This window comes from Pelophylax lessonae, assembly GCF_965119305.1.
Source record: "Pelophylax lessonae genome assembly, chromosome: 9".
In the NCBI taxonomy this organism is placed as follows: Eukaryota; Metazoa; Chordata; class Amphibia; order Anura; family Ranidae; genus Pelophylax; species Pelophylax lessonae.
In genome coordinates, this window is record NC_138776.1 from 131,654,954 (window position 1) to 131,673,585 (window position 18,632).

General features: G+C 41.7%; 1 protein-coding gene across 2 annotated transcripts in view; it reads right to left on the reverse strand.

Annotated features, from left to right (window-relative positions):
- Window positions 1-18,632, reverse strand: part of PLCE1 (phospholipase C epsilon 1) — a 677,378-nt gene that overhangs the window by 35,631 nt on the left and 623,115 nt on the right. For both annotated transcript variants that reach the window (XM_082268059.1, XM_082268058.1), the window contains one exon: window positions 11,908-12,036. In XM_082268059.1, the coding sequence (XP_082124185.1) occupies window positions 11,908-12,036 (129 nt within the window). The remainder of the gene's footprint in view (window positions 1-11,907; window positions 12,037-18,632) is intronic.

An 18,632-nucleotide genomic window follows, 5' to 3' on the forward strand; every position in this document is an offset into this window, starting at 1 on the left:
TTCACTGGGTATAGGTAAGGGTTTACAACCACTTTAACTCACATTTCTACAAGGGTCTGGAATTTCAAAGGACCTGCTATCTCAACTCAGGAACAGCAGAAACCATTCTGCTGGTAATTACTTAGCAGATAAGTAATAAACAGGCATTTGCTAGAGCTGTAAATATGTAATGGAGGTCTGGCATTAAAAACTTCTTTCTGTCAAGGTTTGCTTATCATCTCAATGTCTGCTAACAATAAACATCTGAAGATCATCATTTTCCTTTTAGGGAACTGGGATTGATCCATCGTGAAACTGTAACACACGGCATGCAATAAAATGTCTTACCCAGGGGTAAGTGATATCGTAAAAGCAATCAGATATCCTCTCAGATAACCCCTCTTCATAAATAGTTTAGCTGGAGTAATTAGCAAATACCTATTGCTGTGTACCTTTTCTGGAGAAACAAATACTTTAGCTGCTGGAATTTTAATATAAGGACACTTACCTGTCCAGGGATCTAGTGATGTCCCCACCCAAGCTGATTCTTTTATTGGCTTTGGATGCCGGCACTGGCATCTCAAGTCAGGGAAAGAGGCAGCTGGTTTCCTACTGTGCATGTGTGAGCCACGCTATAAATATTATATTATATTATATATATATATATATATATATATATATATATATATATATCACACACACACTCTTCCTCATCATCTCCCCACTTGCACAGTAAAACAAAAGTGCGGAAGCAGTTCTCTTATGGAAGAGCTGAATGGTGGGAGATGTTTCTCATCTGCCTGCCTGCACACAGAACGATAATGCTAATGCCATAGTTGCTAACATTTTATAAAAATTTCCAGGGACACCTGAATTCAGCAAGCTATTATAGGCGGAGAATATATTTTAGTTAGGGTCGTGCATTCATTTAGTATGGGCGTGGTACTACAAGAGGCATATTGTTAATCTAATAGCAAGAGAGCTGTTATGGTTAAAGGGAAACAAAATCAACAAAAAAACACTGGTAGTAACAGTCAACACATACATTGATCCCAAGATTTTAAAGGAAGACAGCAGACATTAACTATGTTAACAATGATTCTACACAGTAAAGAAATGGTGAAGACACACTTTACACATAAAAGGGAAGCTGTTCCATGCAGTATGTACATGAGAGGAGCCTGGAGGAGAAGTTCACATCTGTGTGTGTGGGGAATGCGTACAGAATTGTATGTTTTCCCAACATGCACAGAAGTGAGCTGCCATTGTTATTGGCACCCCCATGCATCTGCAAACATGCACGCCAACCTACATGGTGCTACAGCACCCTGTGGTTTGGTGTGGCACACTTTTGCGTTGCTCGTGCATGGGGCAGCTCATTGAAATGAATGGGCTGCCCTATATGTGATGTATAAAAAAACGGGCCTGCGCTTGGTCGCACCTGTATGTGTGAACCAACCTTACTGTGAGTATTCTTTAAATAATCACTGCCCAGCTATTTGCTATGTGTTTTTTAACTACTTCTGGACTGGAAGGTTTTCCCCCTTAATGACCCGACCATTTTTTGTGATTCGACACTGTGTTACTTTAACAATTGCGTGGTCGTGCGATGTTGTACCCAAATAAAATTGATGTCCTTTTTTTTCCACACAAATATTCTTTCTTTCTTTCTTTCTTTCTTTTGGTGGTATTTGATCACCTGTGCGATTTTTATTTTTTTGCGCTATAAACAAAAAACGAGCGAAAATTCTGAAAAAAAAAAAAAAACAATATTTTTCACTTTCTGCTATATAACATTGCCAATAAAAAAACCCTAAAAATCATTTTAGGCCAATATGTATTCTGCTAATTATTTTTGGTTAAAAAATCCCAATAAGAGTGTATTGATTGGTTTGCACAAAAGTTATCGCTTCTACAAACTAGGGGAAAGATTTATGTCATTTTTATTTATTTATTTTTTACTAGTAATGGCGGCGATCAGCGATTTTTAGTGGGACTGTGACATTGCGGGAGACACCTGACATTTTCACCATTTCTGGGGGGACCAGTGACATTTCTACAGTAATCAGTGCTATAAATATGCACTGTTACTGTACTAATGGCACTGGCACAGAAGGGGTTAACACCAGGCCCGATCAAAGGGATAAATGTGTCCCTAGGAGGTGCTCTCTGGGGGATGGGGTTATGGAATGAACAGAGGGACCTGTGTTCCTAAATAGGAGGAACACAGGAGCCCTGTGTTCACTGCTGACAGAACATGGGTCTGCCATGGAGACAGCTTGTTCTGTCTCCATGGGCAATGACTGCGAGCGCCCAGCAGCAATCACGGCTGCCAGACCCACAGATCAGCTTCCACTGCGGCAAATGAGTGCGCGTGCCCCCCACCTGTGGTCCTGCAAAGCGACATACAGTTATGTCATTTCACAGGACAGAGCCGACCTGCCGCAGTATATGTACAGCTGGCTGTCGGCAAGTGGTAATCACTCCCCAACTTTTTACTGCTATAGGGCAACTGTTCTGTGCAGAATTACGTTTATATGCGTGCTTCTGCACTTTTGCCTGGGGGGGGGGGGGCATGCTGTGTCTGCTGTGATTACTCAGCTGATCGTTGAGCAGCAGAGACACAGGATGGACCTTTGCCTTTGTAAACAAGGCAGATCTCCATTCTGACAGGGGGGAAGGGATGGCTTTGTGTCCCTGCAAAGGGAATAAAATCTATCACTTCCCTTAGTAAAAGCAGCACACACCGTACACACAAATACTGGTTAGGCACACAGTTAACCCTTTGATTACCCTAGATGTTTAACACCTTCCCAGCCACTATTAGTACAGTGACAGTGCATATTTGTAGCACTGATCACTGTATTAGTGTCACTGATTCCCACAAAGTGTCAGTGTCTGATTGTCCGCCGCAATATCGCAGTCCTGGTATAAGTCGCTGATCACCGCCATTACTAGTATAAAATAAATAAATAATAAATCCAGTATATATCCTATAGTTTGTGGACACTACAGCTTTTACGGAAACCAATCAACATACAGTTACAGGAGTTTTTTTTTTTTTTTTTTACCAAAAGTATGTAGCAGAATACATATTTGGCCTAAATTTAAGAAGAAATTAGATTTTTTAAATGTTTTTATTGGATGTTTTATAGGAGAAAGTATTGTTTTTTTTTTTCTTCTTAAAGTCAGTCTTTTTTTGTTTATAGCGCAAAAAATAAGAACCACAGAGATGATCAAATACCACCAAAAGAAAGCTCTGATTGTGGGATAAAAAGGACATAAAACCAAGGAACAACAGCAGTCATAGGATTAAAAAGCATTCTATGAAAGCAAGCTGGGTACCTGACCCCAGAAACATCAAACCTCTGAGGGACCCCACAGATGCCTCACTCTCCCCCAATGTTAATCGATCTCTTGAATACACTGTTGCCGAGGGAACCACCCCAGGGAATGAAAGAAAAAGGAAGGGGGTGAAAAGAGGGAGAGCAGGTTCGAAAGGGTTAGGCGGATAGAAAAAAAAAAGGAAAGAGGAGAGGGTTGCAGTATGGAAATGGAATGGCATATGGGGAGGAGGAGGATGGGAACATAAAAGACCGCAGATCCCTGCCATACTGAGCAAAACCCTTTTACAACAGTATCATATACAGATGTGCTTTCCAGGGGGAACCAGTCATAGGTAAAGCGATAGAAGGCACATTAAAAAAAATTGTAGGTCCACTAGGGAAGTGCAAGCAAAAGCAAGCATTAGGTTTTGGGGAGGCTGTCTCACCACCCAATGTTTTCCCCCTGGAAGACAAATCAGATCCTGCAGAGTAAAAAACTGTCCACTGAACTGGAACAACAAACATCAGAACTAGAGAAAATTACATAAAAGGTTTCCCAGAAAATATCATAATGAACTTCTCTAAGATAATAGCACCAATTGCACAGCCAACAAGGAAAGGTTGCCCTTTGTTTTGTCACCAGAGGCACAGGCTGCCTTTTGGTAAACTAACAACTCGTTTTACCATACTGGTACCACAATAATGGTACATCCCAATCCTGAACTACCTTTTATCATAGAAGCAGATGCTTCAGATTCTGCCGTGGGAAATATCCTTGTCTCATCGAAAAAGAGAAAATACTAATGTCTTCAGCTAAAAAAAATTATAACAATAGGAATGAAGAGATGCTGGCAATTAAAGAAGTTTTTGAGGAAAGGAGGCATTTGCTGGAAGGGGCTAATTATCCTATAATTGTTTTCACTGATCAAAAAAAAACTGGAACTAATTTATTCTGCCAAGAGATAGTCTTCTAGACAAGCACATTGGGTGCTTTTCTTTTCCAGGTTCAATTTTACCTGGGTCAAGGAATGGTAAGGCTGATGCCTGATCATGGATTTTGTCTGGGTCTATCCATGAAAGCAATTCTGAATATATGATCCTGCATCAAGCGAACTCCCCAGTGGCGTCGGCAGGAGAGGGGCTGACCCGGGCTATAGCCCTGAGTGGCCTATTACTTAATGAGAATTATTAGCCCAAAGTCCCAAGGCCTGTGGTTGGCCAGAAAAACAGGGATTGGCTGCCTGCTCTGGGGCAGCTTTGCACGGGTGCATGCCGAGCTGCCTCTGAAGGGAAAGGGGGAGCGAGCGCCACCGGTTCACACAGAGTGGGGATCTCCCACTTACTTGACGCGGCCGAGTGTCATACGAAATCCTGCCTCCTGGACCAGCTCCTATGATGGATGTCACACTGGTCCAATGCCAGGACCTGTGATGTCAATCTTAGGAGCCGGTCCAGGAGGCGAGACTTAGTGTGACAATGACTGCATGTCGCTGGGTAAGCAGAAGATCCCTGCTTTGTGTAAACTGGCTGCTCTCCTCTCCCCATGCGCTGGCAAGGCTGTGTTGATGGGCACTGGCAAAGCTGTGCTGATGGGCATGGGTGAGGCTGAGCGGATGGGCACTGTCTGATCAGCTTGCATTCATGGGAACAGGTAAGGCTGAGCTGATGGGCACTGGCGAGGCTGCGTTTATGGGCACTGGCAAGTCTGCGCTGATGGGCACTGGCAAGTCTGCGCTAATGGGCACTGGCAAGTCTGCGCTAATGGGCACTGGCAAGTCTGCGCTAATGGGCACTGGCAAGTCTGCGCTAATGGGCACTGGCAAGACTGCACTGATGGGCACTGGTGAGGTTGAGCTAAGTGGCACTGTCTGATCAGGCTGCATTGATGGGCACAAGTAAGGCTGAGCTGATGGGCACTGGCAAGGCTCCACTGATGGGAACTGGTAAAGCTGAGCTGATGGGCACTGTCTGATCAGGCTGCATTGATGGGCACAGGTAAGGCTGAGCTGATGGGCACTGATCAGGCTGCATTGATGGGCACTGGCAAGGCTCCGCTGAGGGCCACTGGCAAGGCTGCGCTGATGGCCACTGCAGAGGCTGCGCTGATGGGCATGGGTGAGGCTGAGCTGAAGGGCACGGTCTGATCAGGCTGCATTGATGGGCACTGGCAAGGCTGCACTGGTGGGCACTGACAAGGATGCATTGATGGGCACAAGCAAGGCTGTGTTGATGGGCACTGATGTGGTTGAGCTGATGGGCACTGTCTGATCAGGCTGCGTTAATGGGCACAGGTAAAGGCTGATCTGATGGGCACTAAACAGGCTGCATTGATAAGCATCAATCAGGCTGCATTGATGATTTTATAGGCACTGATGAGGCTGTATTGATGTGCACTGATGAGGCTGCATTGATGAGCATTGGTGAGGCTGAGATGATGGGCACTGATGACGTTGCATTGATGGACACTGGTGAGGCTAAGCTGATGGGCACTAACGGGGCTGCATTGATGGGCACTGATGAGGTTGAGCTGATGGGCACTGGTGATGCTGCATTAATGGGCACTGGTGAGGCTAAGCTGAAGGGCACTGATCATGCTACACTGATGGGCACAGGTAAGGCTAAGCTGATGGGCACTGATCAGGCTGCATTAATGGGCACTGATGAGGTTGCATTGATGGGCACAGGTGAGGCTGAGCTGATGGGAACTGGTGAGGCTGCATTGATGGGCAGTGGTGATGCTGCATTTCTGGGCATTGGTAAGGATGCATTTATGGGCACTGGTGAGGCTGAGCTGATGGGCACTGGTGAGGCTGAGATGATGGGCACTGATAGGCACTGATTAGACTGAGCTGATGGGCACTGATGAGGCTTCACTGATTAGTACAGATGAGGCTGCATAGATGGGCACTGTGCATGATGGGGAATTGGGAAGGGGTGAGGGGGTGGGTCATTTGGCAGGGGTGAGGGGGGGCATGGGCGGAGCTTGGGCTGGATTTACTTTAAAATGTGGGAGAGGTTATGAAATTTACCTTCGGGCTTAAGTCCCTGATTTTTTTCCCACCTACCAACACCCTTGGAACTTCCCAGGGGCCATAACTTCTAAGATATTCTTGAATCTTCTCAAAGTGGGGTATAATAACGACCCACTTTTCAATTATCCTCATTACCGCTTTTTGGCTTGTTCCTTGACTCCATTTCTACTTGATCCCAACCTGCAACCATTTGTTACCAACCTTTGGCTTGTTCCTCAACTACGCTTGTACTTGGTCCCAACCTGCAAAACCTTGGTATTGATCTTTGGCTTGTTTACTGACTACACTTCTGCTTAATCCCTACCCCTTCTACATCTACACCCTGGCTTGCTCACCTCCTGGTTAATGACCCTGAGCACCCCAACCTTGCACTAGAACACAGCGAAACCCATCTCCACCATGAGGAGTTGTGGTGAAGACCAGTTACTGTTTAGAATGCCTGCCTCAGGTGAGCCCGAGTCACCCACCAGGAGAAACTTCTTGTGTATTTGTCCTGCTGGTTTCTGTGTGAGCCCTTCCACTGCTATTAGTTCTGGCCTCTAAACCTGATCTTGACACTGAGGAATGTCTGTTTGACAACATGCTCAAAAAAGTAGCATATTCTCTGGATGGAATAAACCTATATTTGGGATGTGCCCAAGATCAGACCCAAGTATTTCAGGTAAGAAAAAGCTGGAGTGCAGATTTTTTGAAGTTGATCACCCAACCAAAGCCTTGAGTCCTGTGGATGTTTGCAGATAGCTGCAAGGGAGATTAATCCTTCAGGGGAAGGTGGTCTATGTACCCTTTGACCTGAATGCCCGGGGTTCTTAGAAGGACAAGAAGAGGTTCCAGGACCTCTGTGAATACTCTGGGAGTAGAGGAAAGGCCAACAGACAGTTCAACAAACTGGCAGTGATTTTCGCCTTCTTCAAAGTGTAGAAAGTGCTAGTGAGGTGGATAAATGGGAATATGGAGATAGGCATCTTGGTTGTGTACTGAATGCCAAGTATTCCTTTTGTCTCAAAGAGGTAATAACTGCCCATGCCATTCTACAAATCTGCCTGTCTTTGGGCAGATTTTGGTTGATTTCTGAGAAGAAAGCAGTTAGGGAATAGAGAATGAACTCTATTTTGTACCCCACTGAAACCATCGATTGGGATGTCTGTGTGTCTGTGACCCACAGAGAACCAAACTGTACCAGATGATCCCCTACTCCTAGGAGCGAGAAAAAACCCTTGGGAAGGCTTAGTGGGCCATGGCTTAAGCCAAAGAGGAAGGGCTGAAGTTAGCTTTTGAAGTTGAAGCCTGAGTAGAGCAATGTTGTGCTCCGCATTTTGCAAAAGCATAGTTTTCTAAAGAGGGTTTTTTTTTTAATTTTCCACTTTCCCTCTTGCGACATCATTAATGAAAAATGTCAAGTGTCAAGCCAAAGAGAAACCCTCCCTTAAAGGCCATGAGGATGAGGCGTTTTACAGGCAGCTTCAGCTGATCAGGTTTTGAGCTACAAGATTCTTTGCATGTGAATGGAGGTTAGAGCCTTTCTAGAAATGTGTGTTATTACTTGTTTTAGGCCACCCACACAAAGATTCATGTAATCCTCCAATAAAGCATTCAACCAGATTGTGTTGGTTGTTTAATGCCCTAGTCCAGTTAGCTAAGGTTTGACAGGCAGAAATCACAGAGATAGCTGGTTGCAAAGCCTGACCTGCAAGTGTAAAGAGAGCCTTTAAGGTTGTTCTAAACATTCTATCTGCAGAATCTTGGATTAAAGAAACATCCCCAACTGGTAAAGTGAGAGGTTTAAGACTGAGACGACAAGACCAGAAGAGAACACTTTTTTGAGAACTATTTTTCCATTGGAATTATTTTTGGAGAAGAGAAAATGTTTTCTGGATTGACCACTTTTAGGCCAGGCATTTTGGGACCTGATTTAGATAGAGATGGTGGAGCTGGGGACGGAGCATGGTGTTTAAGAGCCCTGGACAGGCATAACTGCATTAAATTGGTTTTAAAGGCTGAAGATTTTTTTAACTTTAATGCAGTAGCCCCTGTAATACTTACCTGAGCCCCATCTCAATCCAGAGATGTGCACAAAATCATCGGCTCTCCTGGGACTCTCAATCCTCACTGGCTGAGACAGCAGCAGAAGCCATTGGCTCCCGCTGCTGTCAATCACAGCCAGTAAGTCAAAGAGGAGAGAGAGGGGCGGAGTCGAGCCACGGCTCCGTGTCTGAATGGACACGCAGAGCAGCGGCTTGGGAGCATGCCTGCTAGGGTGTCCCCATTGCAAGCTGCTTGCATGGTACAAAGGTAGGAAGGACAGAAAGGGGAGCCCAATGGAAAATGTATGATGAAAAGTAAGAATTATTTTAACCCCTTGCCGACCGCCCCATGCAGATTTACTGTGGCAGGGCGGCTCAGCTGCGCATAATCACGTAGATCTACATGATTATGTGCACACGGGCACGCTGGCCTCCCACGATCGTCGGCACTACTGACAGGAGAGCCGTCTAGAATGTAAACAATGCAAGATGGCTCTCCTGTCAGAGAGGCAGGGAAAGATTGTGTGATTCAGCTAAGCTGAATCACAGATCTCTCTCTACCTCTGTTAAATCCAACCCCCCCCCACAGTTAGTAAGCACAAATAGGGAACACATTTAACCCCTTGATCACCCCCAGTGTTAACCCCTTCCCTGCCAGTGTCATTTATACAGTAACAGTGCATATTATTTAGCACTGATTACTGAATTTATGTCACTGGTCCACCAAAAAGTGTCACTTAGTGTCAGATTTGTCCGCCACAATGTCGCAGTCCTGATAAAAATTGCTGATCGCCACCAAAAAAAACAAAAAAGTCCATAAATCTATCCTGTAGTTTGTAAACGCTATAATTTTTGTGCAAACTAATTATTTGCTTTTTGGGATTTTTTTTTTTAACCAAAAATATGTAGCAGAATACAAATTGGCCTAAACTGATAAGAAAAATAGATTTTAAATTTTTTTTATTGGGAATGTTTTAGAGCAGAAAGGAGAAAATATTGGTGTTTTTTTTTTTTTTTTCAAAACTGACGCTCTTTTTTTTTTTTTATAGCGCAAAAACTAAAAATTCACAGAGGTGATCAAATACCACCAAAAGAAAGCTAAATTTTTGGGAAAAAAAGGACATTAATTGTATTTGGGTATGGCGTTGCACGACTGTGCAATTGTCAGTTAAAAACAAAGTGCCGAATCACAAAAAATGGCGTGGTCATTAAGGGGGTAAAACCTTTCGAGGCTGAAGTGGTTAATAGAGAAAATGGGAAAGCTGTAATGCATAGAGATTTTTTTTGAAAATTAATAGTGAAGTAACCATGTAATGGGGCTGGGGAACAGTGTTTTAGATAGCACGGGACTCAACATGCACTGATGACACTGTTTGTGGTATGGACACTCCAGCTTCAGTGCCACCCCACTCGATGTGAGAGAGTGTCTACAACATTCTTTATGAATTTCCCTGCTTGTATTTTGTGCAATTATTTTGATTAATTTTTGCATTCTTTTAAATTTTATTTGTGTGTGTTTATTGATTTGTAGTGGTTATGTCTTTTTTTTTATATCCTCTTAGTTTGTCACAAATATAGGACAATTTGACAAAAGTGTATGGGTATAATTAAACACGGAAGGGGTTCTCTTAAAATGCATAAACTCATTGACTGACAATATAGCTATTAGACTTACTTGTAATGTCAGTCAACAGCTTGTCGATTATACTCATCTACACAAACTATATTAAGAGTGTAATATAACCTTTTGATGAGTACTTATTTTCCTGCTTGTGACACAAATATATTGCTCTGATTACTTTAATTATTTTCATACTTATTCTAACTATTCTTATATTCATTACATAATTATTACTCACTTGTGCAATAATAATAAATCATTGCAAGAAATAAAATAAACATAATCTGAAGCTCCTTCCACAAGTGTAACATGATAAAGAGAAGGGTAGCAAGCCACATACAGTGTGTAATGCAATGCATTGCCAAATAAGGTAAAGAGAGATAAAAATAATCAAACAAATTGCCTGGCTGACTACCGCAGAAGAAATTATAGCCTTATAAGAGAGGTTACCCTATTGTCGCTGTATTCATTTTATTTTAAGATGTGTAAACAATCCACAGATCCCTTTACTCTATATTAGAGGACAGAGGTGAACTCCACTGGCAGTACATGCATAGCTCTGGCCTGTCTAGCAGATGTTTTCAGTCTTTACTTACTATACTTTTAAGTCTAAAATCAGATTCCAGTAACCGAGAAACACACACAACTGTAAAGTAAACCTTAAAGACCCATTAAGTGACTTTGGAATGCCTCTACTTGCACAGAGCCAAATTGTTCTCCCAGCAACCTACTCAACCAAGGGCCCCATTCATTATCCTCAATTGTTAAAAAGTATTTCAACAGTAGAAGTTTATCTCCTAACTCTGTTTTTCACCATAAACTCAACACTGCCTAAAAGCTAGCAGACCTCACAAGCACAATTAAGTATATACAGTACTACTGGATAAAACATTTTTTTAAGTGTAGTATGCTTTTCAAATGCTATAATAATGAGCAAATCTGGTCAAAAGACAAGTCACCATTCAAGGTAGCAATGGTAGACAATGATTCCTGCTGGGTGTTTACTGCCTTGCAGAACTTTTTCAGAAACATTTCCTATATTTCTGGTATGCTGAACTAGGCTGTATGGCATCAGAGCAAAAATACGTTTTTCATCAATCTAAGTGAATTATCCATATATTTCTCAAAATATTCTACTGGAGGATAAGCAACGCAAATTGCTTTTGTCCTTTGCCTTCTACTGCATTTTCCAAATGAACATTTGAAGAATTTACTTAAGCAAATGACATCAGTAACAAAGCAAAAAAATAAAAAACAAGTGCAAGCCATTAATCTATTCCCTTCAACAGATCAAGTAGTACCAGCTCCAGGAAATGTGTGAGTAATCTGTAATACGGATTTTACATTATCCTTCCTCTGAATTTGAATCTTCTGGATTCCATAAAGAAATAGAATGTATAAACTACGGTATATGCATGTATCCCACTTCTCTTTCTTGTTGTAAACTAATATGAGCCTAAATCTGACCTAATTCCACTCAGTAATAGGAAATCCATTGGATTGAGTTGTTAGCAGCTCTATAAGGTCTCATGCACACTGGGCATTTAGCCCCCGTCAATGAGATTCCCTTGTTTTCGTGCAGGCGGAAGGCACAGGCACTCTGTCCAGCCCCGCTGCCCACAGCCTGTAAAACACAATAAGAGGCTGAAAGCTGCTGCGGCTAGACGGTGCATCTAATGGTACTAATCTTTTGGGCAGTACATGATCAGGGACGAATGCCAAAAATGCACAGACTTCTTGGCGTACATCGTCCTAAACGTTACTACCACTTGGTGCACTGTTCAACCTGTGCTTCAACCCACACACAATTGCAGAGATCCCATTCACCAGGACTGAATGGCCATCATGCATAAAGTGATAAACCATGATGAACCATAATAATGAACCATGCAAATGTTATTTGTACAGGCAATAATATGACTTACTTGGTCAAGTAGATGTTTTGCAGTTGTTCCAATGTTAATGCTAAGCACAGTGAAAGGCTCTGGTCCAGGAATACCATGCACAGTAACTTTAAACACTGACATTGCTCTTCTTTCTTCTGAACTAAAAAACTTCAAAGAAAAAAGGACATATATAAATTAGCACTCTTTTTCCAAAAAATTAATGAATAAAAAAACTGTAAAGCTGATCTCGAAGCATAACAACTAAATATACAGTTATAGTACATATAAGGGCAGCTGTCTTTTCCCAGCTAGGGTAGGGGGCAGTGAGGGGTGTGATATATATTTTAATATAAATTTTATTTGAAGAATACAAAATGTACACTTCATTCATTGCAATGTACAGCAGCACAATGCGTTGCTGTATATTGGCATGCAATTCGGCATGGTGCACTGCGATTAAATTTAGCACGTCTGCATTTTAACGCAGCCAAAGGCTACAATGCAGTGTGCATGGGACACATATGAAAACAATTGTTTCTTGTGTGTCCATGTGGGGACAGGCTTTTTACAATGCAATACACTGTGTGAATTAGGCCAACAGCTGCTACCCCCCCCCCCCACCAACCCCCAAGCCCAGTCCCCCTCTACGACCCATGGGAAAATTGTCTTCCATGAAACGGGTCCCTGGTGTCAAAAAGGTTGGGGACTGCTATTGTAAACCGTATTCTTCTGCCAAACAGCAAATCCTGGACCCTTCTACAGACTATAATTCATCTAAGCAATTTAGTCAGGTCCAGGGCCTGTCCCATCCCTCCTTGTGATTGGGCAATGAAGGAGCAGCAGTACACTGATGAGGTAATTCCCCTCCCTTCTTGTAACAATGTTTATTTCACAGTCAGCAATGTGCAGAGCAAGAGAGTTCAGATTTACTCTTTGTATGTCAGGGTGAAAACAAGGACAAAGATATGTGTACTATTTTGGTGTAAAAATAAATTTAATGGTTAAAAAAATACATAGCTGGATTTGTAATGTGTCAAACCCAGCGCTGTCTCAGAACAATATTATCCCCTATACAAGGGCAATTAAACAAGGTAAACTCATAAATCCACTCTTTTAAAATTAAACTTAAGTTCAAAACAATAATAAAGTTCATATATCAATTCATCAGTAAAGTGCACATTTGCGCCGTCTTCTATGTGCACGTTATGAATTTGAGAAAACATTATGTTAGGAGTAGAAATCACTCATGTACTTAAATATATATGAATGGAAAAGTGACTGCAAACAAACAGTGGGGTGGCAAGGGTTAAATGGTATAGTCACGATCAGATTCTACGTTGGATTACTGCAGGGAAAGATAATGATAACACCTGTGCCTGTTTTCTCATTATGGAGTCACAGACAAGCGGAAGAGGGAATAGGGTATAGGGGGATGGCAAATGGAAGTAGTAGGAGAAGCCATTTCTGTAAAAGACCCACTTATCACCGACATTCCCAACCTCTCAACACACTCTGGGGGAGAAGCAAAATGCATTAGGTGGGAACTTTCTGGTGACGTTCCGTCTGGTGTTCGGACTGCACGCTACGGAGTTGTGTTCCAAGCTGCCATTATATGCTATTTACCAAGAGTTTACTTGTGAGTGTTACATCTGTATTTTAATATCTTTTAATTGAATCGAATTATGCTATTGATATCGCCTGATTCTTCTTACATGCCATCTCTATTGAGAAATCTATTATCCTGCTGAGACGAGCGGAGGAGCTTGATCCATTTGTCACAGGATTGTTTGCATACCGACAGGTGTAATATTCACTAGGAGTTGGTGAGTGAGGGCACATGAGGAGGGGAGCACGACACTTTATTGCCCTTATCTGCACTTTACTTTCACAAGAACACTGGAGCTCGAATTGCATTTTAGAAGAATAATTTGATATCTTGCACTTAGAAGACAGCACAAATATGCACTTTATTTATGAACTTTACTGATGAATCGACATATAAACTTTATTATCGTTTGTTTGCCCTTCTATAGGAGATCATATGTTCTGAGACAGCGCTGGGTTTGACATATTGCATATTTAAAGGGACATCATGCCTTCTACCCTAGCAGCAGTCTATATAAAAATTAGCAGTCACACCATAGCGGGGGGACACTAACAGCATAGCTAAATTTGTGTCTTAAAGCAGGTTTTTCAACAGAGGAAGAACAAGTCTTGTGGCTCTCACTGGTGCTTTGTCTTCACTTTAAAATTCCTCTTATAAAACTTTAATCAGACGCACAAAGCCCATTTAATCAAAATCACTAAGGCCATTTTAAAGAGAATTTTAGATTCTACATGTTTAAAGCCCTAAGGTAATATGTATACATACGTAGGAATTTCCAAGGACAAATCTCTGTGCAAAGACTTTGTATTGCATGCTTTTGTTTTTGCCTGATATGACTGGAAATTTTAGTATATAAACACAACCAAACAAGCATCTACATTTACCTCATAAACTTTATTCAAAACTTGGGAGTGTCCATGAATATCAAGGATAGTATGGAAAAAAGGAGACTAAAAAACACAAAATTTGCCCACAGCGAACACGCAGACTGGTCACTCTATCTAAAAAACTGGATCAGTAAGCTCCAGTTTTTGTAAATGTACTGTATGGATATTAGGTACACTCATCTAATTAAATGTGGTTATCAACACTTCTGGTAATACCTATTGCACTCAAATGGCAGTAAATCAAAATAACTTTTTATGCTAATCTTACTAGTAGTATGAAATGCAGGTGGCACACTGGTACTACTGACAACAAAGCATAACAGACTGTCTCTATGGCAAGGTTTTTTTTTATTTTCTATAAATAACTGCTGTGAACTGGTAGACACGTCACATTGGGTACACAGTGGCAGGTCCAGTATTTTGCAAGTCTTTTTACATCCACTGAATTATTAAAGATAACTACAACAATATTTAGTGTATGTTCTTTAACTCTACACTGACGATTTTGCAGCGAAAAAGTAAAAAATAACTTAATAGCAACTATGAGCTTGTTTAAAATTCACCTGTGGGCTCGGCTCTTGGATCTCATTTAAAAAAAAAAAAAAACACAAACTGTATAATGACACCAAAAACCAACACAATAACTAGAAATACTGTAAACAATAAAAATATGCAAATGATGATAATAAAATGATGGGGGGTCAATAACTATGAGTTGTCTTAACTGTACCAGTGTCGCTAGGTAAAAACCAAAGAGTGCCTGGAGAATAAAACCGAATATGTGAACAAAGTGAAAAGTGAACAAGTGCACTCAGTCTGGCGGCAAATTCCAAGGTAGCTCTTCTGTGCAAAAAACATAGTCACACCAAATCAGAATGGTACAGATTAATGCCATATATAAAATCCAACTAAAGTGCCAGAAGTTATACAATATGTAAATGAAAGCTCCAAAAGGGCAGCAGAGCAGAAGGTATTAAACTAGTGTGGCCAAAATGATCCCACCTCGGTGACACTGTTCTCAGATGTGTATATACTGCAGGGGCTAATAAAGGTATGAGTAGAAGTCAGCAAGTTTGAAAACAAAGTCTTCTTTACGGTAAAAGTATGGATGGAAAAATGCAGAAATCCAAGAAAGACCACGGTTGGACTGCACAAACACTAGACCTGAAAGTGGCATCATTGGAACTGATGTAGCGCCCCCTCTTGACTTGACAAAGAGGCGGAGGCCTCAAAACGTTGACATGGAGACCTTTTTTCTCTTTCTCCCTACTGTTATTTCCTATCTCCCCCCCCCCCTTTCCATCTTCCATATCTGGCTGATTCCCTCCCCCCCCTTTTTTTTTCTTTCCTCTCTACTTATATGTATACCTACCATAGATCACCTATCCCTTTAGAAAATGGAAATTGAAGGAAGAAATAACAGAAAGCCATTTCATTTCCAAGAATAGTTATTAACTTATACCTGTTTGGTAGAAATTAATTAGGTGGCTCCCATGGATAATGCTGCATGAATATATTCAATTCATAATGCCCTCACTTGCCCCTACATACAACTGTAATAGCACTAACACAATAGTAACAACTATTACAATGTTTAAACCTCCCTCCTTCCTCCTTTTGAGTGATGGAATGGTCGCTTCCAATATCCCTGGGGTAAATATTCCAGTAGAGGAAATATTTGGCATTGTCTGCCTCTACTAAATATCTAGCAGTTAGGGGGTTACTTTAGAATTTATAGTTCTATAATTCACACAATAACGGAGGGGTACCTCTGTAACAATAGTGGTGTCCCCTTCCCCCCCCCCCCTTTCTTGAAACCTGCAAAAAATTACCCCTATCCCTTCTATGTAAATTATCCTGTGCAGAAATTTATATGACCACTCTGTGATTTAGAAAATGTATATATCATGGCATGAATTGTTGGTCTCAATCTACTTATGTATGTCCGAACTCTAAGGAAGTAGAATTCTATAAAAGGTTTTTTTTTAAAAAGTACTAAAGAATATCTATCTATGTACTGATCTCTGGCTACTCACATGTATTAGATGTAACCTATATTAATTTGTTTTTAACACTACAAAATAACCACAAGATGGCGCTCCGTCAGAAGTAGGCTAAGATACCTTTATTTCCGCTCCAGCGGTGAATGATTAATAATCAAGATGATGCTTTAAAAAGAAAACTCGGCCTACGCAATGACGTCCTGAAGAAGCGTGCGTCACGCATGCGAAACGTGTTGACGTCACGCGCCTCTGCCCGCCTCACATCGGGAACCATATACATGCCTATGCGGCCGCAGTGATTGGGCACAGTTGCAACACCTCCGGCGGATGTGACGAACCGGATTCCCGGCACCAATGGGGAGACAATTTGGAGACCGCGGGAACGGACGAATTCTCTTCTGGAAACAGACCGAAAAGGAAAACTGCTGGGAGAGGAACTTCTGAGCCAGTGCAGGGGATGGAGAACAGGCCATGACCAATAGGTATTCGTGGGCGGTGGAGTTCACCAGAGAAGCGGTAAGCAATCTGCTAAAATTCACATGCTAAGATATACCCACCATTATCACCTGGCCGTGCCTGGACTTTTTCACTATAGAGACTTACCTGATGTGAGCCCCCACTGCTATACTTTAAAGCATCTCTCCCCGCTACAGCACTGTGGACTCCCGGGTGCAGTTTCCTGTAAAGGTCCTCTTCCCCGCTGGGTCTCCCCCCCTCTCCCTCCCCCATCGTCCGCTCCGGACTATCAGGCATCCTGTTAGAGTCTATTGGGGAACTGTCACCCTTATATTCATCGGTCTCTGTGACCCACCAAAATCTACAGGCTGCTCGGGGATCCTTTTGTCCAAATCAATTCTGCCATGAAATTATCTGTGGGGACCCACACATACACATATCTGCTGGAATAACATTGAATCTATGTGATAAAGTAGCTCTGTAATCTAAATGACAAAGCAATACAAGTGCTTCATCTCCCAATTAGAGACTTATCCATGATTCTACTTGACAACTGAAGGAAGTATATGTCTGGCAATTCCCACATGATTATACATATCTGCAGTACCACTATTTTCCAGAAGTGTCCTGGCATGAATGTCCATACACTGGCTATTGCCAGTATTATCATTACTGTATGATATCATTGGTCACTCCGGCATGCTGGCATGCATTCAGTGAATGCGGCAGTGAATATGGTCTGTCTGGACTAAACACTGCTGTTCCCTGAATTCTTTGCCTTTGAGTTTCCCTGACTACATGGTGAGGCATGAGGCACATGTGTCTCTGTCTCTGTGTTGGTTTTATGCTGTCTGTGTCTTGAATTTTTCTGTGTCTTGAATTTTTCTGTGTCTGGTCTCTCAGTGGTGTCACTATCACATTTGGCGGGAAGTGCACTAGATGTAATTTGTGTCCATTATCTTTATCAATAAAGCATATTTTCTATTTTAGACCTATCAGATTCGAGCATCCCCTTTTTTGCAACCCCTTAAGGTTACAACTGTTTGTTTCCTTTTTTACAATAATGAGTAGAAGTCAGCAAGTTTGAAAACAAAGTCTTCTTTACGGTAAAAGTATGGATGGAAAAATGCAGTAATCCAGGAAAGACCACGGTTGGACTGCACAAACACTAGACTTGAAAGTGACCTCATTGAAACTGATGTAGCGCCCCATCTTGACTTGACAAAGATGCGGAGGACTCAAAACGTTGACATGGAGACCTTTTTTCTCTTTCTCCCTACTGTTATTTCCTATCTCCCCCCCTTTCAATCTTCCATATCTGGCTGATTCCCCCCCCCTTTACGTTTTCTTTCCCCTCTACTTATATGTATACCTACCATAGATCACCTATCCCTTTAGAAAATGGAAATTGAAGGAAGAAATAACAGTTGCTACCATTTAGAACAAAATTGAAACCTCGATGTTGAAAATATCCACCTAAATATAGTAATGAAAGGAAACCTAATAACTGCTTATATGTGTGAATACACAAAGTGATTGTAAAGTCTCGTTTTTTTTTTAATAAAAATAACATAAAAAAGCTCTTTTTTGCACAAAAATAATAATAACTTCTATGTCTTATCCGTCACGTGTTTTCTCATAATTGTGGCTGGCTTGCTTTGCTATATAATTATTGCTATGTTTTAAACCTTATGAACCATGTTTATGTCTATAGCTTGTTTTAACAGGTGCATGGTTGCTGTGGTGATTAGTTCTACATTTCCCAGGACTGTCCTGCCATTAAGATGACCTTAAACCTATGTGTGGTTTGAC